This window comes from Erithacus rubecula (genome assembly GCF_903797595.1).
Source record: "Erithacus rubecula genome assembly, chromosome: 5".
NCBI lineage: Eukaryota > Metazoa > Chordata > Aves > Passeriformes > Muscicapidae > Erithacus > Erithacus rubecula.
In genome coordinates, this window is record NC_136687.1 from 7,580,276 (window position 1) to 7,599,097 (window position 18,822).

Sequence of the window (18,822 nt, forward strand, 5' to 3'; positions counted from 1 at the left end):
CTCTTTCATGTCTGGCTTATTCACAGCAGCTTGTGGCTCAATCCAGCCTCTGATCCTCTTTGAGGAATTAGCCCATTAATGATTCCTTGTCACATAATTGGCAGTTTACTATCCTCAAACAGTATAAACTTGTGTCTGTACCTGCTGAATTGCCAGCTTTTTCCAAACCATCTGTTAGCCTAAGCCATTCTGATTCCTTTCACCTGTGCACTGGCACATCATTTGCATTTGGGGTCTGCATGTGCATTTAATACATGTCTGTCCCATCCCCAAACAGTAATGAAAGTATCTCATTGTTATGTTCAGGACCAATGTTTAAGGAGCCTTGCTGGTATATTCTCCCACATCAGTTTTTGCATCCCTGAAGATGATTTTTTTTTAGAGTTTACTTACTGAAATGTCATGTGAAAAAGGCATTGAAACTCTCATTATATTTTATGGTATCTACTATTTTTCTTCTGCTCACCAGGGCTGTTGTTATACTGCAAAAGGAGGAAACAAACAGTCAGCAGTTCAACCATGAATAGCAGCCAACATGAATTTGTCAAGAATAAATCACCTCCTTATTGTCAGGTAGGCAACTAAAAATCATCTGCTTGTTCTTTTGAGAGGAGATTGAAGTTATTTTGTTGTCATTTTTAAGGTGTTTGTACTTTCTGGGCTTGTGGAATTTCATCCATTACTTCCCAAACAAGACTGAGTCTCTTTGGGAATTTAAAAAATTTATGTAGTTTTTTTTTTTTATTATAAATTTACTGATGATTAGCAGCAGCCTAATTACTTTGAAAAGCCTCATATTTCCAATGAATCCCTAGTTTAAATTTATAGTTCCTTGTTATCACTTGTGCTTATTGTGTTTTCTGCTCTGTTGCAGCTAACTTTGGTAACAACAGCAGGAACTCTGCACTTCTATCAGGTTTCAGTCCTTTAGAGTCCTTCCTTTTGTTTTCATCTCTCAGTTTAATACCAGGGTCCTAAATGTGATGTGGACACATGTGAGTTTCAGAAGGACATGTTCTAATGTATGTGTAGTGAATCCTTCTGTCAGGATTTTAACTTGCTGTGCTTTAGGGGACCTTGGCTATAAAATGGGATCCTGCATTAGACCTCCCAGGTTTTCAAGGCTCTCTCATTTTCTATCAGTCTTCTGGCTGAGTTTTCAAACTAAGCCTGTTCATTTGAATTGAGGAATTTCTGTAGTCTGCCAAAATTAAGTGGAAGATTACTTTCCTTCCTCTTCACCATCCATCCCTGCCAACAATGGACTCTGTTTTCTAAGAAAGAATTTAATACTTCCAGAAGTGCTTGTTTCAAAAGCCATGCTGAGTGTGATGTTTTTCTGATTATTCAGCACCGATTCCTGAGAAAATGGTCTTTGTCTAGTGTTTTTTCTGAGGTTTTAGTGTCTCCTCTGTATCTCCATTTTTAATTTACATATACATCTTGAATACTGTGAATGTGATAGTTAATAAATAAATACATCAAATCTGTCTCAGGATTTGGGTCAGAGAGGAGAGGCAAGATAAAAAGCAGATTAATTTCTGCCTTTCTTGACTAGTGCCAAATAGCTCAAGCTCAAGTTAACCCAGGAGTCTTGGAAGGGAAGCTGAACATGAGCCAGTGTTGTGTCCCTTGTACTAAAGGTGGCAGCTGTTGGGCAGAGCATTGCCACCATGGGAAGATGATCCTTCCCCTCTGGTCAGCCCCAGTGAGACACATCTGGAGCAGCCTGGTTCTGGACTCCCCAGCATGAGATAGACATGGATAGAGTCCAGCAAAGAACCACCAGGATAATTCTGGCCTTGGAGCATCCATCAAACAAGAAGTGAGAGCTGGGACTGCCCAACCTGTAGAAGAGAAGACTCAGAGGGATCTTCCAAATGTGTGTAAATACCTGATGTGGGGGCAGTATGGAAGATGGATCCAGAATTTTCTCAGTGGTATCCAATGGCAAAGCAAGAGAGCAAGGGGATACAAGTTGAAATATATAATTCCATTTAAACAAAACGAAAACCTTTTCTACTGTGAGGGTGATTGAACCAGGAGTAGGTTGAGTAGAGACACTGTAGACTCTTCATCCTTGAGGTGGTCAAAACCTTAACTGGCCACAGCCCCAGGCAACATGCTCTAGCTGACCCTGCTTTGAGTAGGGGATGCAGTACTGCATGATCTTCAAACCTTCCTCTTCCCAAGCTCAGCTATTCTGTGGATTTTGAGAAGTTTCCATTGAGTGTGACAGTCATAAATTTGGCTTAGGCAAATAATTCTTGCCTAGACCTGTTGTCTTTGTTCAGAAGTTCCAGTAAGTTTCTTTCTGTGTTTCCTTTGGGTACTGGCTCCATGCCCTTGTCCTTTTCTCTGAAGTACTCTTGCATGCATACAGAATTTTCCATTATTGATTTAAAGGATGCCTAAAAGATATTCTGCTGTTTATAAGTCCCTTCCTTTATGGCCAGTCTTGGCTTCCAAATCCATAAGCTTTTATAGCCTTTTGTTGTGTTTATATTCTTCTTTTCCCTCTTTGACCTCTCACTTGCAGAGCTGGAGTGGAAATCCCAAACTCCAGGACACACAAAGAGGTGTTTTCCAAATCTGTAGTCCACAGATATTACTTGGAAGAGATTCTGGCTTTTAAATGGGAAGGATTTGCTTACTCTGGAGTCTGAATTTGTTACTTTGTCTGTCAGGCTCTTGTGTAGATCAGCCTCATCTTGACTCATAAGCCATTGCATCAGGAATTGCAGTAATTGCACCAGGATAAACAACTGTAGCTACAGGTTGTACTGGTTTGGTGCATTGAAGCTTTCAGCAGCTTGTTGGTGACTTGCAGGCTGTGTTGCCACTGCAGGTGCTCCCTAAACTCGTTTGTAGCTGAACTTTCACTATTCAAACCATGCCTGCTTGGGAACAGGTGCTAATGAAGTGTTGATATATATTAAGGCATGTCTTGAACCACATCCTGTTAGTGGACAGCAAGTGATAGGATGGGGCTGGGTGTAGTGGAGACTTGCTCTGTGTTCTGTAGCTGGGATTTTTAGTCACTATAGCTTTCAAAGGTGGTGGGGGGTTGTGTTTTGTTATTTATATAGTGCACTTAAAAACTTGCATGATCACTGTAATTGTTTAAGTGTGCTATCTCTGAATGTGGGTACAGCCTTAAACTGCAACTGTGCATCAAGCCTCAGAGTAGCCTCTTCAGCCTGGGCATTTCAAATCTGGCTGCCAAAAAATGCAAGTGGAGGGAACAGTTCAATAATGTGGAAAGAAGAGCCTCAATGGAGTCTGTATCCTGTGACAATACAAGGTATTTGTACAGGTGACCTGAGGCTGAGATTTCAAGTGTATCAGTCTCAGGGCTTTTTCCATTAAATTACAGGGCTGTCTCACTGGAATGATGTCAAAACAGTTGCACTGTTTGCACAAAGCTTGTTCTGGTTTGTGCTAGCACCATCTCTAGAAACACTTCAGGGTTGCCCTGTGTTGTCACTTAACAAGTGACAAGGAGAACTTAAACAAGTCACAGCCCTCTGCCTTCCTTAAGTGGAAAGTTGCATAGAGGAGGCTGGAACTTTGCAAGTCAGTCAAACATGAGCCATTTTAATATTAACTCTTTCAAGAACATGAACCTCAGCTTGTAGAAGATTACTCAAAAATTCAGAAGAACTGCTGAAGAGTTACACAAGTCTAGCTCCTTTTATAGGACCCTATTGGGGTCCTTTTCTGTGGGTGCTGGGCACATTATGTGCCCCTCTGGTTATAGAAGCAACCTAAGAGATCAGTTTTGTGAACACATGTTGCAAGTTATTGTCTGTTCTTGCTCCTTGTTTTTGCATTGTTGCAGCAAAACAGAAGTGTTTGCAAGTACCTATAGTGCAGACATCCTTTTGGGGCTTGGCTCAAAATTATTCAGCTGCCCAGACTGTGAAAAAGGTCTGGTGACTGCCTGGTCAAGGTTGTTTGCTGGGAGTGCAGAGGCACAAGCTGACTGCAGGGAAGAGTAAAAGGTAGCACTTGCCTGCCTTTCCAGGCTGTCAGAGTGGCTTTTACTGCCCAAGTGTTTCCCAACCTTGTTACTGCCCAGTGTGTGTAACAAGTGGCACTGGTGCATGCAGGAGGGAGAGTGTCCTCATACAGTTTTGCAACAACTGCACGTTTCAAGTTCCTCAGCTGTGCTAAGAGGAAGTGGTTATTCAGTCTTGCTGCCATTTCAGGAAGATTAAAGCTCCAGTAAACTTTCCCTGAGAGAGTCACCTGGAAACCACAGAAGCAAAAATTAATATTTGCCCCCTGCCTATCAAAAGAGCTGCCACCAGGAGAAAACTTAGGACAAGGTGGGGGCAACCTGAGTTGAGGAGAAAGGCCAGAGCAGTGCAGTCCCCACTGTACAGGAGTTACCCTGGCCAGCACACACTATTTTCCCCTGCAGTGGTTATTGTTAGGAGTTGAAGACTGACATTTTGAAGGAGGAGGTGTGATGCCTTGCAACTGGTGTGTGTAGGTGCAACAAAACAAAGCCTAAAAACACTTCACCAAACAAGCTGTCGCTCATTCTTGGGGTGACGACGTAGTTGTGCTCATCAATTTTTTCCACTGTCCCCAGGAGCTGTCACCATGCTGAGAGTTTAGGGGATTCCGTACCTGGTTATCAAAGGATGGGTCTTGTGTGGGAGGGGAAAGCCTCCCTGCACCCCACATTGGTTCTTGGTCTCAGCCACAGACTTTATTCTGTAAAACACCCTGGTCTAGTCCGTATCTTTGCCTTGGTGTTTCTTTAAAACAAATTGTGTCTTATTCCCCTTTCCAGACCCTCTCTGCTCAGTGCTCCAGTGACTGCTCCAGAACCATCCTCTCCATTCCTGGCTTGCACTTGGCAGAAACCTCCTGGGCTGTCAGAGTCCTCTCTCCCCTGGGCTAAGCACCTGTGCCCTGTTTATTTTGGAGTGTCTCTCTTGCAGGAAGACTGGCCCTGAAAAAGTGCCACAGGGGAAAGTGATGATGTTACTGCTGGAGCTGAAACGCTTTTCAATAACCACTCATTGCTTTAATAGAAGAGGCACTTGAAGTAGCAAGAAGGGCAATTGCATTGGTGCTTTTGGGGCCAAGCTTGGTGATTAGAGGCGCTCAACTGGGCTGGTCAGTGTCACAGGCTCTGGGTGACATTGAACTGATACCCCAAGAATCATTTTTGTGTTTGGCTGGGATTGGAATAGGGCAAAAGTGAGCTCTGGTAATCAGTAAGTGGACTGCTCAGGAGAGAGAGACTGGAGGATAGAGACACCCCTTATGACAGCAGCCAGGATTAAAGGAAGATGCTTTTTGCTCCAGAGATGTCTGCTTCCCATCTGCCTGCTGTCATTGGCAGTGACACAGGCTCTGTCCTTCCACCTGGGGAGGTAAGAACAGGCTTTGCAGAAGGTGGAGCAGGTGCTCAGTGCTGAGGTCAGAAGAGGAGCTAAGAATCACTAAATTAGATCTCCATCACTGAGAACAAGCTCAGCTGGTGGGAAAGAGGAGTAGGATGCTCTATTAGACTGTGCTCAGCTGTGTGTGCCTGAGTCTCTTTATATTCCTCCAGGTCCCACTTTCTCTTGGTAGGTGATGTTTTTCCTTGAGTATCTGTGGACCTTTGCATGCCTCTCTGGAGGTCTGGATTTCCTTGAGATTTGGTAGTGATAGAATGAGGGCTGGTTCTTCTGTGGGTGTCTGAGTTCCTTCCTTTGCTCATTTTCCCTGTTGTATCAGCTGGGCTCAATTAGTCCAAGATCTGAGCATCTCTTGCTTCCCCACCTGTGAGTCCCAAAAGAGATGGAGAGAGAGTCCATGCCCTGTTGCAGCATGGTCTGAGACCTTCCTGCTTTGCACTGGGCAGGAAAGAAGCAGGGTTTTGTGAGCAGGACCAGCCACAGTGGGGCTGCTCCCAGAGCTGGTCTGTGCCTGAGGCCCAGGTGGTAGGTGCAGGTGGCTGGCTGGTTGAAATTGCAGCTGGTACAGCCCAGGGAGGGCTGTGGGGGCACAGCTGGAGGGAGATGACAGCTCATCACCCTGCCTTGGTGCCAGCAAGGCACTGTTCCCATAGTGTGGGATCTTATCTCAGCAGAGAAGGTAACTGCCTATCACCCAGTAACGGGGTATCACAGACAGCTGTGGAGCTGAGAAACTCTGTTCTGTCCAGATGTGTCATTTTGGGCTGTGCAGGGGAGTTTTGGGATGTGGCTGAAGGAAGCCTAGCTGCAGCAGCAACCAAGAAGCTAAGCAAGGTATGGGGTGTTCCAGTGCTGGCCAAAGAGCTGCTGGGCACAGTCCAGGCTGGTGCCCCTCCTGTATAAATGGTCTGTGATATTTGTGTGTAACCACAGTATCTGCCTATGAGTAAACAAAAAAAGAAAAAAAAAAAAAAAAGAAAATATTTTTATATGAAGACAGATTTGACAAAGATTTGATGAGTGCAGGATGGGAGAGGAGGGTCCCACTGCTCTTTGCTCCCTCCCACTCCTTCAGAAATGAGAGGCTGAAAGCCTCAGACAAGGTGAGTTCCTGTTTCCCTGAGGAGGTGAAGATCAGCATGAGCAGCCAGCTGCCCTGCTTGGCCCAGCCATCACCAGCTCTCCAGATGATGTGCTGGAGGGTTGGTCTGGAGAAGGGTGGTGAGGCAATGAGTGTGGTTAAGTACACACTTCTAGAAGGCACCAAAAACACCCATTAGAAATCAGCTGTCTCTTAGCTCCCCATCTGATTCAGTGTTCTCCATACCAGAGCCTCTTGTGCAATGATGTCTCAAGCTCCTAAGGGAGGCAGTTGGCCTCTGCTGACACTATACACCCTTCACATTCTGTGGAGTGTTCCTGCACCAGCAGCTTCTCACTAATAAGTGTAAAAGGAGGGGTAAAAAGTGGACTACTAGGAAAGGGGAGTAATGCACTGAGCAGCAGTAGGAGTGGAGACATAAGTGCTGTGCCACTTGGGATGGCTGGTGCTTCCAGGAGCTCCTGTAAATCCCCACTGACCTTGCTGGAGCCCTGACTCCCAGGGCTGGCTGCTTCAGGGAATGCTTCAGTGAGGATGCTGGGCTGTGCTCTGCCCTCAGAGGAGAATTTGAGGCATCAGGTAAGAAGGCAGGAGTGCTTAGCATTAAATCCCATTGCTCTGCTGAGGTCCTGCTGGGCTGACCTAGTGCTTCAAAACATTTCTTACACTTTAGGATTTCAGCTGAAACACCCTCTGTGTCCCAGCTGATTGCTGCTGGAGCACGGTACTTTGAAATATTACTACAACATACTTTGAATTCACATAGATTTTGTAGAAAAAGCATTTGAGACTTCCCTTTTTTAGAATGAGAAGCACTGCTGTTCTGAGTATAATGGTGTGGCATCTTGTTTGGAATTTCCCTTGCTTTCTATATATACACATGCAGCAAAGCCACAGGAAATGGAAGTTTTAAAAAAAAAAAGCAAAAAGCATAGGTATCTGCCTCTAACAATTTTTATTCTTGTAGCTGGTTTTATTATTAGTGAGCACCTTATCTTAAGGCATCATTTAAGATTTATTTTAAAATATGTGACATCCTAAATCATTGAAGCCTGAAGCAGACATTGGTGTTGCACATTATTTGAGAAACCTTTTAGGGTCTGTACTGCCCATGCTACAGGAAAGAGCCTTTTTTAAAAGGAGCCTTTTTCTCCCTTGGGGCTTTTGGGGTAGGGACCAACTTCTGAGGCTTGTTGCAATTATATTTTCTAAGATGCAGTGAGTCAGTGTTGCCTACAGCTGCTGCTGTGATTGTGTGCTAAGGGCCCACTTCTGCATGGCAACCAGCATGGTTATTAGTAAACAGCCTTTGCTTTAAAATCCCTTGCAAAGTGTGTTGTAATTATGTCCAGGAGAAATGAGAACAAGCTTGCCAGCAGCTGGAGATTGTACAGTCTGAGAATCTCATTGCTGGTGAGGTGAGACAGATCCTCAGGAGCTGAGCTGCCCTAGATCTGGACTCAGGTTGTTTTGGAGAGCAAAACTGAGGAACAGTCATTTGGTGAAGGAGAAATTTTAGAAGAAGGGACCAATCATGAAGGTAAATGGACAAATCCATCTTGGCAGCTTTTAATATGTTAAGACACATTCCTACAAGAAGAGGCAGTTGTCCTGGCTGCTCTCAGCCTCTGTGGAGCTGCAGTGTCTGTCTGCCTTCTGTCTGGTATTGGCATCTCACTGCAGAACAGGCAGTGCTGGATGAGGGATCTACAGGAGCCTAAACAGGAATTAACTTTGCCTGAAAACAGGGTTCATTTCTCTTGGATACCTTTTGTTACCAAGACAGCAAAAAAGGAAATGAGCCCCATCCATACAGTCAGAGAGTTTTTCTGTATGATTTCAAGAGTCTCTTGTGTGAGGATGTCTTTCTGCAGTTTTACAGATGATATGTGTTTCAGTGAATGAGTGTAGTACAAATGGATAACGAAAGTTCACAAAGTTTGTGCTACTGAAGTTCCTTTCACTGCAGGCAGTTACTTTCTTACTCACTCTGCCTTTATTGCTTTCTTTTAGGAAAGGAGCTGGGTTGCTCATTCAACCAGGCAAGACACTCTGTTTGGACAACCATCAACCAAGAAGAGAGCACCAGTGTGAGGCCAGAAGGAGCTTTTCTTAATTTAAAGGGTTCAAAAAAGCTGGAAACTCACAGCCACTTTCACTTCAGTGTTGGGATAGTGGAGCTGACAGGTTTTATGCATTCTGGTCCACAAGTTAGAGGTGTGACTTGTGAAGGTGGGGGGTGTTGGCAGTTGCTGGGGATGCCTTGGTGTGTGTGCTTTGCCTGGTGAGGAGGGTAGGTAAAGATTTTGTAGTTTTTTATCAAGAGATCTACCAGTGACTTTGGTATAAAAGTCAAAGCACTGCATAACAGACAACTTTTCTCAGTAATAGTTTGTGGCCCATCATCTGAAACAAACATTTGCATATAAGACAGTGGTAGTTCTGCATAGCATAACATTTCTTGGTTAAGGCAGAGCAAGAAACAGTCATGTTTTTTATCAGCTGGGGAAAAAAACCCAAAAGCCTCAGTGAGGTGAAGTCAAACAGCTCTGAAGAGAGGCATTTTTGCAAAAAAAACCCAGCAGATTTGTCCTAGATTTCTGCCACAGGTAGTCAAATGCCAGTTATCATTTATTGCACTTCTTGCTATATGTGGTAGCTGTAATCTGTTCTTGATCTGTAACTTCACTTGTTTTTGTTTGTTGGTCCAGTGCTGGAGGCATATCCAGTTTCACAGCACTGAAGTGCTCTCCTTTCCCAGGATTAGTGTGAAACTAACCTCTGCTTTGACTAAGGACTAATTCACAGAATTTAAATCCATAAGAACAGGCACTATTAATTTCTGTGTACTGCATATTCTCCTAACTCCTGCATCTATTTCTTATTAGAAATTATTATTTCTTATTGTTGGTCAGTCTATCCAACTATACCCACAGGAATTAACAAAAATGGAAACTTATAGCAGACTTCAGCTTCTGATATATATTAAAGCAGTAATCATCTCAATGCAATTTAAAAAAGGTACTGCCCAGACCTAACTTACTTTACTGCTATGTTTGTTTTCTTAAGTGTCTTCTAGTGTAAATCAGTACAAAAATCAAGTCCCTGCTTTGCTGTGTCAATCACTGGCATTATCATATTGATGCACACTGAAGCTGTAACCAAGCTTGACTAATGAGAACACTCAAAAAAAGTAAGATTAGTTTATGCCACAGGAAGTTTAATCATGTCTCTCAGTTTATATTCTCTGGGCTGAATCTGATCTATGAGACCTTAAAAGGCAATGTAAAAATGGTCACTACAAAACAAAAAAACAAGAAAAAATAAAACTTTCTGTATGTTGGTGCATGTTGTGGTGGGAAGAACAAGCTAGTAGTGAATCACAGGATTGCAATTATTGTACATTAGATTAACAGTAACCATTGCTGCATGCAATGGCCCAGGCATTGCCTTTGGTAATATCCCACCTAAGACAACAGTGACATAAACCATCATCTTCTTTTGGGGCTACAACAGGATCCCAAAAAGGAAATATCCAAAACATATCCACATTCCTCTTGAAGTGTGGAACAGGGAATGAAGCAAAGCAGAAGACAGGAGTGTTGTTACACAAAGTAAGTTTTCTTTAATTATGAAGTGTCATGGTTGCATTAGACCTTTACTTTCTATCTCATCCTTAACTCTTGCTCTGACACAGTGAGAAAACAACTTCAGCTTCACCTGGAGCTAAGGCTGCAAAAACCTGTGTCACTCTTATATTTGTACACTTTAATTGCAGATACTCCTCAAAACAGTCCCCTGCTGTTTGTTGAAGCTCTCTCCAGTGCAGACAGGATAAGAAGTTTAAGTTAGCATTGACAGTCACATGTCTGTGGCAGGGTGAGGGGTTAAATGTGCTCCTGTGCCTCTGAAATGTCATTCTTCTGCTCAGAGATGATTTTCTTTTGAACATATTTGAAAATTGTCTGAGCAGCTGGTTAAAACTAAAGTAATGAAATAACTCATATCTGAAACCATGACATTTAATTAATCCTTAGTATAGTTACTATTTCCATTTAAATACTTACACCAAAAGAGATTTTTCAAACCCTTTACTAATGTAGTAAAGCAAATGCACAATCACTTTTATTATAAAAATAATTCTTAGGTCAAATAGGAATACAATCAATAATTACACAAACATACATTTACAAATCTGTAAGATAGATACTTACGGCACAGAAAATATAAATATCCCTGTACCTTGTTTCTGTGCAAAAAAGGCAGGCTAGTTTTAGTCAATAACCAGCCCTTTTATGTTTTCTTCACTTCTGATTTCTGTTAAACAGAAGGATTTTCTGATGAGATGTCTGACAGTTCAGCCTCAAGAGTCAAGAAAATACTTTCGCTTTTAATCCACATAAAGCACAGTAAGATTTTTCCTATCTTCTGCCAAAATATTCCTTCCTGTTCTTCAGCCTAAATTTTTTTGGAAGAGGAGGAAAATTTCAATTTCAGTAATTTTTTTTTTCACAAGCCATCAGACTGTGGTAAAGAATTAGACCCAAATAAAGTCAAACTGCACTCTGAAGCTAAACTACCACCATAAGTTTCAGTTTAGTTTGTAGTAGAGTCTCCATTACACTTGCCTTCCTTGAGTCTGTCAAAAATAATTCTTCGGAAAAACACTTTGCTTTCTCTTGAAGCCTTTCACACAGTCCAAGAGAAGGCAAAACCAAGCAAGAGGTAGATATTGTTCATCCTCCTAATTCCCCAGAGCTCTCCATTTGAATTACTCTGTTTTAGGACTGTAGGAGATATGTAAAGAGCAAGTTTTATGTTACAGAAGTAGTGGTTGACTTACACCCCTCACCGCCTGTGGTCACTGACAACATTCAGCAACATGCTTGAGGAATTCATCACTGAGTTCATCACTGAAAAACCTCATGCAATGAGGGCATCTGAGTTCACCCTGTGCCCTGCCTTCAGGTCCCAAGTTTCCATTGTCCCCAGGAGGAGAAGCTTGTTCAGACTGTGAGTTTGTTCTTCTGGTGCCTGTCTGGCCTGGGCTGTTGCCTCGCAGGTGTTCAACATTGGTCTGAACGTACAAATGATTTTGGTTACCAGCATGAACTCTGAAATGACTGCTTGTGTCTCTTGAGTCCTAGAAAGAGAAAGAAGAGCTCTTGAAAAAGATGCAATAAAAATATATTCTTTGATGGGTGATATTTTATCAACTCAGTCTGAAACACTACTCAAATATTTATCTGAGGATTTGTAAATTAATTATTAATCAGTTAGTGCAGTGTTATTAATGTTATAAAGAAGGTTTGTAGAAAACACAGAACACAGCCAGTGTGCTACTTTAAGATGCCAAGAGCCATGGCTGATTCTGCCTTCAAATAATTGACCCTTCCTATGTTGATCCAAAAGTAGAAGAAAAAGGGACTGGAAAGGGGTATTACATCTGAACTGGGAAGCATCTCCACCAGAACTGACTATGAAACAATCTAAGTTTTTGATAGCTTTACTGAGCTGGAACTGTTCTAAACATAATAAGGTAGCTTAAAATATATTTGAAAGTATAATTTAGTCCCAAATTCTGTTGACAGGTTTAAATTAAAAAAGAAGCATGCTGCTTTCTTACCTGTCTTCTTGCTAGCTGGTGTTGCAGACATGCAATTTCTGCCTGAAGTTCTTGTATTTTACTCTGTGCTCGTTCTCTGTCTGATCTCTCAGACGTGAAGTCATCTTTATAAACCAGGACCTGAAATAGAATTATTATGTCAATATTTTATAAATTAGAACATTGGCAGGTTAGGTTGAAAAGCTGAGACTATGATTCCTTTGTTATTTATTTCCAGAGTCTCAGTATTATCTTCTCTATCATATCTGTATTTCAAAGGTGTTTGTGTTTCTTTTGCAGATCTTTCATATTCTGTATTAAGGCTAGCAGAACTGCATGGAGTTCTTGAAGTAGTGAGTTTCCTTTAAATCTGTGTTTTTAAGTATCTATATAGCAAATGGGCATCGGCAGGCAAATGTCCCAAAAATAAATCCCTTTTCCCTTTTCCCCTTGGACTTCAGTGATCTGGGAAGAGACAAAGAATTCACATTTCTAGGAAAAAGAAGCTTAATGACCTGTTGCTCCAGCATTTGTATGCGCTCATTATCCCCTTCACTAGCCTTCTTCATGTCTTCCAGCTCTCTCTTGGTTTTCACACACTCATTCATTTTTTCTTCCAGCAGTTTGTTTAGCCGGAATATCTCCTTGTGCATCAGGTCAGAATTCCTCTGTGCTGGAGTTGTGCTGTGGTGCTGCTCCAGCTGTGACTTCATCTCCTTCAGCTGCAAGTGGAGCCGCTTCACGTACTCGTCCCTACTGGCATCGTACTTCTGCCACTTGGCATTTAGATCTTCCACCTGAAAGGTCATCCAGGAGAGGCATGAAGAACAGGAACACACAAACTTCCAGGCTTTTATAGGGTGTCTACATGTGCAGGACCAAAATTCTCTAGGGGATAGTGTAACATGCTGACTGAGCCCTGCAGGTGGCAAGTCACTGTCCAGGAGAGCAGGAGATGATGGTGCAGCCTCTTCATGGGCAGCCTTCCCATCTCCCAGTCCAAAGGGACAGTATTAAATAACGTGGGAAGGGAGGGCTTGGTGCTCATCCTAGGCCTGCTGCTGCTCTTCTAGGGTGGAATACTGATCCATTGAAGGAATAAGAAAATTTTCTTCTGCACTGTCTTTTTCACAACAAAAATCCAGTTATGTTAAAAAATATGTAGTAAGTTTTTCTTAGCTAAGGGAACAAAAACTATGTGCCATGTTGAAAGGACTTAAAAAAACTGTCCTGCTTTAGACTGCCATAATTAGATTAACCAGACCTTATCTATTCCAAATTTACTCTAATACAAAATACTCAAAAATGCTAATCTACTGTAACAAAATGAAAGTACTCACGTGAGCTACTTTTTGTTTTAACATCCTGTTTTCCTCTTGTAGGTTGCAAATAAGAGTTTGAAGTGAAGTTTCATTGTCTAAAAGCTGCAATTTTCAGATAAAGACAGGTGTTACTTTAACATAAAAATCTCAGATTCTGTCTGGCTGTGCTGTTAACTGGAAGTAATCTCTTTTTTTCAAGTGATGTGTAATGACATACATCTAGGTTTTTATGGCCTTGGTACTGCTATTAAATGGACCTCATGACAACAGAATTTAAGAGTTTACACAAACTCCTTGCAAAACTGCTTTTCTGGAGTGGGAGAATGCATGACAAGGGCACAGATATGCCTTCATCTTGCTTTGTTATTACTGTCAATTTTGGCCAGTACTAGGAAGAAATTACGGAGGGGAAAAAACCCTGCTTGCTAAATAATTGACTAAAATGATACCTCTTTTTTATAGTTGTGACATCTGCTTAAAAAAACCCCCGTGTACATGAGTAATATAGAACACTTTTGTGCAAAATTCCCTAGAATCAGCTAGTACTGGCATCTGAAATTTCTCCTCTTCAACAGGGAAGTCCCCACTGTATAAGGTTAGCTTCTTATTGCATATATCAAAGTCAATCAAGTTTCCTGTCTATCAATTTTACGTTAAATATGGTAATGCCAAATGCTTAAAAAGTCCTTTTTTCTTCTATCTACTCAACTCCTATTTCTTACAAGTAACTTTAATATAAGTTTTCTTTGGAAACACTTCTGGGATGTTTGACAAAGCAGACATGAGTATGTATACAGTTCATCACAACAGCACAGATGAGTGGTCATGTGAAAAGCAGCATTACCACGGTGTAGCAGTAAGAGCAAAAGTCAGAATTACTCTTTTTCATGAGAACTGTCTGTAGCACCCTGCTCAATGCTCTGACCTCTTACTAGAGGCAGTCCTTATGGTGTTTTAATGAATTACCTAATGACTCTCAGCCATCAGGACTTCTGGAACAATAGAACAATGATCTACCTTTGCCCCATGATGAGAACTTTAACTGAAGCCTCAACAGCCACTGGCAAAGTACACCAAGATCCAGGTGTTTCATTGTGCCCTGCAGTAGCATTTCTGACACTGTCCTATTATGATTTTTTTTTTTTTTAACGTCCCTCCTGAAGAGAAGCACTGCCCTGCACTCAGATGCCAGGGGGAATCCCAGAGCAAAAAAAAAAAAAAGGTATGACACCTTGAGTCATATTCCCCAGCCAACTTTCTGTAGGTCTGCACTACATGTGCAAAGTCAAATCCTGAGCAGAGACGACCACATGTTACAGAGTTCTTAATATAAATACTACTTGGAAATATCTCTACCTTGTTTTGTGATTTTGATACTTAAGTAATTAGGAGAGATCAGTTTCAAAATCACAGCACCATCTAGTGCTGCATAGAAGCAGGGGTGGTATAAGATAGGTTCTGACTCCTGGGTATTGAGGGAAGAACTGTAATCATGGAATTGCTGAGCTTGGACTAAACCTCTTAAGAGGTTTCTTGAGAGGAGAAATCTCTCAAGAGATCTTCTCTCCAAAAAAAGCCTCTGATGATGAGATGGCCAAAACTGAAGTTGTAGACAACTGCTTCCATCCTAAATTTCAGATATGCAGAATGATTTACCATTGCCATGGCACTCTTAACACCCTACATGAAATTATTTAAAGGGCTGTTTCTCACCATTCCCCAATTACAGCTATCATATTGTAATTAACATCTCAAAAGCTAATAAGACTTTAAAGACACACACAGTAGCTGTAAGAATACCTGATTAGATCTTTCTGTAGGTATCTGGTCATCTGAATTCCCCTTCTCTTTTCTTTGCTTCTCTTCTAGACATTTTGCCAGATGTTGACACATTTCTGCTGTGGATGCCAATTTGCGCTGAAGTTGGTGAGTTTCATCAGTGAGTGAACGGCACAAAACATCACTGGTGGCCTGAGCCTTCTCCCTCTCTGCCAAAGTCTTCTGCAGTCGTAAGATTTCTCTCTCCTTTTCATATGGAGGCTGATTTATCATCTGCTGTATCTCTCCATTTTTCTCCTCTAGTTGCTGATTCAGCTTCTGCACTTCCTAAACAGAGGGGCAAGGGGAAGTTATTTAAAAGCAAAATACACCCAAAAGCTAAAATGCATCTAAGACTTCAATATTGCAGTAATTCCTTATTGCTCCTGTACTCATTGCAAAGTACTTAAAAAGTAGATTAAATCAATTTCATTTCTGTGTGATCACAAGATCTCGGAACTGTTGGATTAATCAATCAAGAACTGCTCAGGCAGCCATGCAAGCACTTTCTAATCAGTAGAATGGAGGAACAAGCAGCAAAATTCAGGAAGATTTTATGTCTATACAGCAGCAACAAAAATAAGAAACAAAGTAATTTAAGATTAATAACTGTGGAGACTGAAAAATGTTTACAGGTCCTGCACATTAAACTACCAGATAATAGAGATTTTCCTCAAAAGAAAAAAAGGAACTGTAGAGTCATCAAATCCAGTGAAGTGCATTCACTGTCTGGCACTGTCACAAGGACAAAGCAGAGATAGCACACAGAACTTTCCCAACTAGGAAAGGATGGGAATGGTAAGGTAAGGACAAACACCACAAAATACAATCCCTGTAGCAGCAGTGGCCACAGGTACATGAGGGGGTCTGACACATCCCTAGGAAACAATTGCACTTTGTTTCTGCATCTCCTTGTCCTGTTGGAAGCTCTGTGGGATCATCCACACTGCATCAACATCTCTGCAGATGTGTTGAGAAGGAAGAGGTTTGCTTGGTGACTGGTGCAACCACCTCTAGTTCCACGCACCTGAAAGGCACTTGTCCTGACTTTGTACACAAACAAGCTGCTTTTTCACACCCTCAAGAAGTAGCAGATGCTGGTACCAGAAACCTCTGCAGCAATGTTCCTCTAGAATTGAGGATCTCTGGATGCCAGTGCAGACCATGAGACAGCTCCAATCCCAGCTCTGTCATTCCAGTCCTCAGTAGTGCTAACAGCTGTAAATCACTGGGATCACTCTTTGCCAGCATGCTGGCCTCTAACTTCACAAAAATGTCTTTTTTATTTGATTATTATTTAGTGCCAATTATTTCAGCATTCTGATTGGGCATAGCATTTTACTCTTTCAATAAATAAATATTAGCATCTGACACTGATAAACAGCACTTGTTCTTATTACTGACATTTAAATTCTTTCACGTCATGCTGAATGCTAAACTTCCTCTTTCAAGATACTCAGCATCAGCCTTTCAAGTATGTTCAGATACCATAAGTTTGTCATCTGTCTGCAAAGTGTCAGTAAGATCATCCCTTGTAACAAATTTCCACACATGAACTCTTGAAAATGTATTTTAGGTGAGTGTCATATATGGAAAATGTTTTGTATCAGCATTAGGTCAACACATTACTTATGACAAAAATACTTGTTTCAGTTTTAAGTACTGCTGCTCACTTTGGAAATTACTTCGTGCAGCTTCATCTAGAAATAAATGCTTTAAAAATCTTTGAGAATTTCAGGCTGAACCTGAGAAAGTCTTTATGACAGTAACCAAAACAGCACTTGTGCTGGATGGAGAGGGATGCAGTTTTCAGGTTTTTTTCTCTCAAGAAAAATACTGATTTTCCTAGTCTATTGCCACACAATCCAGACTTGTCAGTTACTTCTTCAAATATCAATGTGCTACCTCCTTATCAATACAAAAATCCATTTTAAAGAGCACTTTAAACAAAACACTTTAATAGAAAAATTCGTGGCATCAGCTGATTATCTTTGAGATCAAAATTGTAGCATCTGATAAGGAGTTTTTTTACTGTTTTTCTTTCTCCTTATGAAAATAGCTGCATGAAGATCTCTAGTGGCACGCTAAGTTTTTGATTTAGGCTTTTACGGTTCTCCTTTTCGAGCTGAACGCAAGGGGCGGCGCTGCCTCTGGGCACAAGCGGGGGAGCTGCTTTGGGCAGCCGGGGATGGAGCGGGCAGCGCCCGAAGGAGCTCGGGCCGAAGCCGGGCTGTCAGCGCTGCGGGGCAGAGCTCCGGGGGAAAGCGGGGATGCTGCTGCGGCGTTACCTGGCTCAGCGCCTCCACTCTCCGCGCCGAGAGGCGCTCGCTGTCGCGGGCCTGGCCCAGCTGCTCCAGCAGGCTCTCCACCAGCGAGCGGGCCGGCTCCGCGCCCGCCGCCGCATCCCCGCCCCGCTGCCGCGCCAGGCTGCCCCGCAGCTCCCGGATCGTCGCCTCCTTGGCCGCCAGCTGCAGCTGCAGGTGCTTCAGCTGCTGCGCGGACTCGTGGTACAAGGTGCAGAGCGCGTTGTACCGAGGCACTTTATTCTTCAAGCTCCTGTTTTCCCGGTGCAGCTTCTCCAGCGTCTCCTCCACCTGCCTGAAGCGGGTCACCAAGGGGTCGGTGCTGCCGGCCTCGCTTACCGAGCACATGGCCGAGGCAGCTCCCTTCTCTTCTTTCTCCAGGGCGAGCAGGAGCCCGGACAGGTGCATAAAATCCCGGAGCGGAGCAGAACCGAAGCGGCGGCTTCGCTCTTCCGCCTTCCCTGGCGGGGAGGAGGCGCCGCTCTCTTTAAGGGCTCGCAGGACCCGCCTGGTTTGCGGGGCCGGCTCCGCCCTCGGGAGAGCCCCGGCCGCGCCGAGAGCGCTTTCCCCCGCGGGCAGCGCGGGATGCGGCCCGGGGGCAGCGCTGCCCGGGGAACCCCGGCCGGGCGAGCGGAGAACCGGCACCGGGGGCGGGGGCAGAAACCCGGGGGCGAGCGGGAGGCTCGGGGGCACGGGGCAAGTCCCGGCTGAGCACGTGGAATGCGGGGCGCAGGGAGAGGAGGGGTCCCGGCCGAGCCGGGGTCGCTCGGGGGTCGGCGGGCGGCGCCGGCCCCGCGTTGCGAAAGCCCCGGAGCGCCGCGTCCTCCCGGCGCCGCTGCGGGAATTCCCGGCTCGCGGCGGGACTTTCCCCGCTGGCGGCGACCCCCGCGCGGCCCGGGGAGAGGATCCGCCCGGGAATCCTCTGCCGGTCTGTGTCCGCATCGGCCGCCGGGGATGGCTCCGGACCCTGGGCGAGTGTAGAGAGGAACTTAACTTAGCAAAGACCTCCAAGAGACCGAAATCTTCGGTCGCCAAAGTCCGTATCACCAGCCGGTGTTTATACTCTCGGGATGAGTTGATTAGAGCAAAACCAGCTGCTTGACAGTGAATAAACTGCTGCCCACCGGCTGCCCTTATGGTGGAGAGCTTTGTTATTGGCATAGAGCTTGTTAATCAAGAATATCGCTGTTGGAAAGAAACACTGGTGTAGTATTTATTATAGGGCATGGTAAGCTGGACTGAGAGAAAG

At 43.6% G+C, this 18,822-nt stretch overlaps 1 protein-coding gene across 2 annotated transcripts; it reads right to left on the reverse strand.

Moving 5' to 3' along the window:
* Positions 1-10,662: 10,662 nt before the first annotated feature.
* Positions 10,663-18,053, reverse strand: TNIP2 (TNFAIP3 interacting protein 2). 2 transcript variants are annotated; one of them, XM_079305887.1, is made up of 7 exons: positions 17,559-18,053; positions 15,253-15,558; positions 13,471-13,554; positions 12,646-12,927; positions 12,152-12,271; positions 11,369-11,668; positions 10,663-10,983 (listed from the first exon to the last, which is right to left on the reverse strand). In XM_079305887.1, exons 1-6 carry the CDS (start codon positions 17,979-17,981, stop codon positions 11,387-11,389), a joined length of 1,497 nt encoding a protein of 498 aa, XP_079162013.1. In that variant the 5' UTR covers positions 17,982-18,053; the 3' UTR covers positions 10,663-10,983; positions 11,369-11,386. The 2 variants fall into 2 exon arrangements, with proteins under 2 accessions (XP_079162013.1, XP_079162012.1); XM_079305886.1 differs by having other exon boundaries at positions 10,666-11,668.
* Between the last annotated feature and the right edge of the window lie 769 nt (positions 18,054-18,822).

Excerpts from the sequence above, each read along its gene's own strand:
- TNIP2 (XM_079305887.1), bottom strand. The coding sequence starts at position 17,981 with ATGCACCTGTCCGGGCTCCTGCTCGCCCTGGAGAAAGAAGAGAAGGGA. Across the intron at positions 12,928-13,470 it reads TAAAACAAAAAGTAGCTCAC|GTGGAAGATCTAAATGCCAA; the intron begins GTGAGTACTTTC and ends ATGACCTTTCAG. Across the intron at positions 12,272-12,645 it reads TACAAATGCTGGAGCAACAG|GTCCTGGTTTATAAAGATGA; the intron begins GTCATTAAGCTT and ends ATTCTATTTCAG.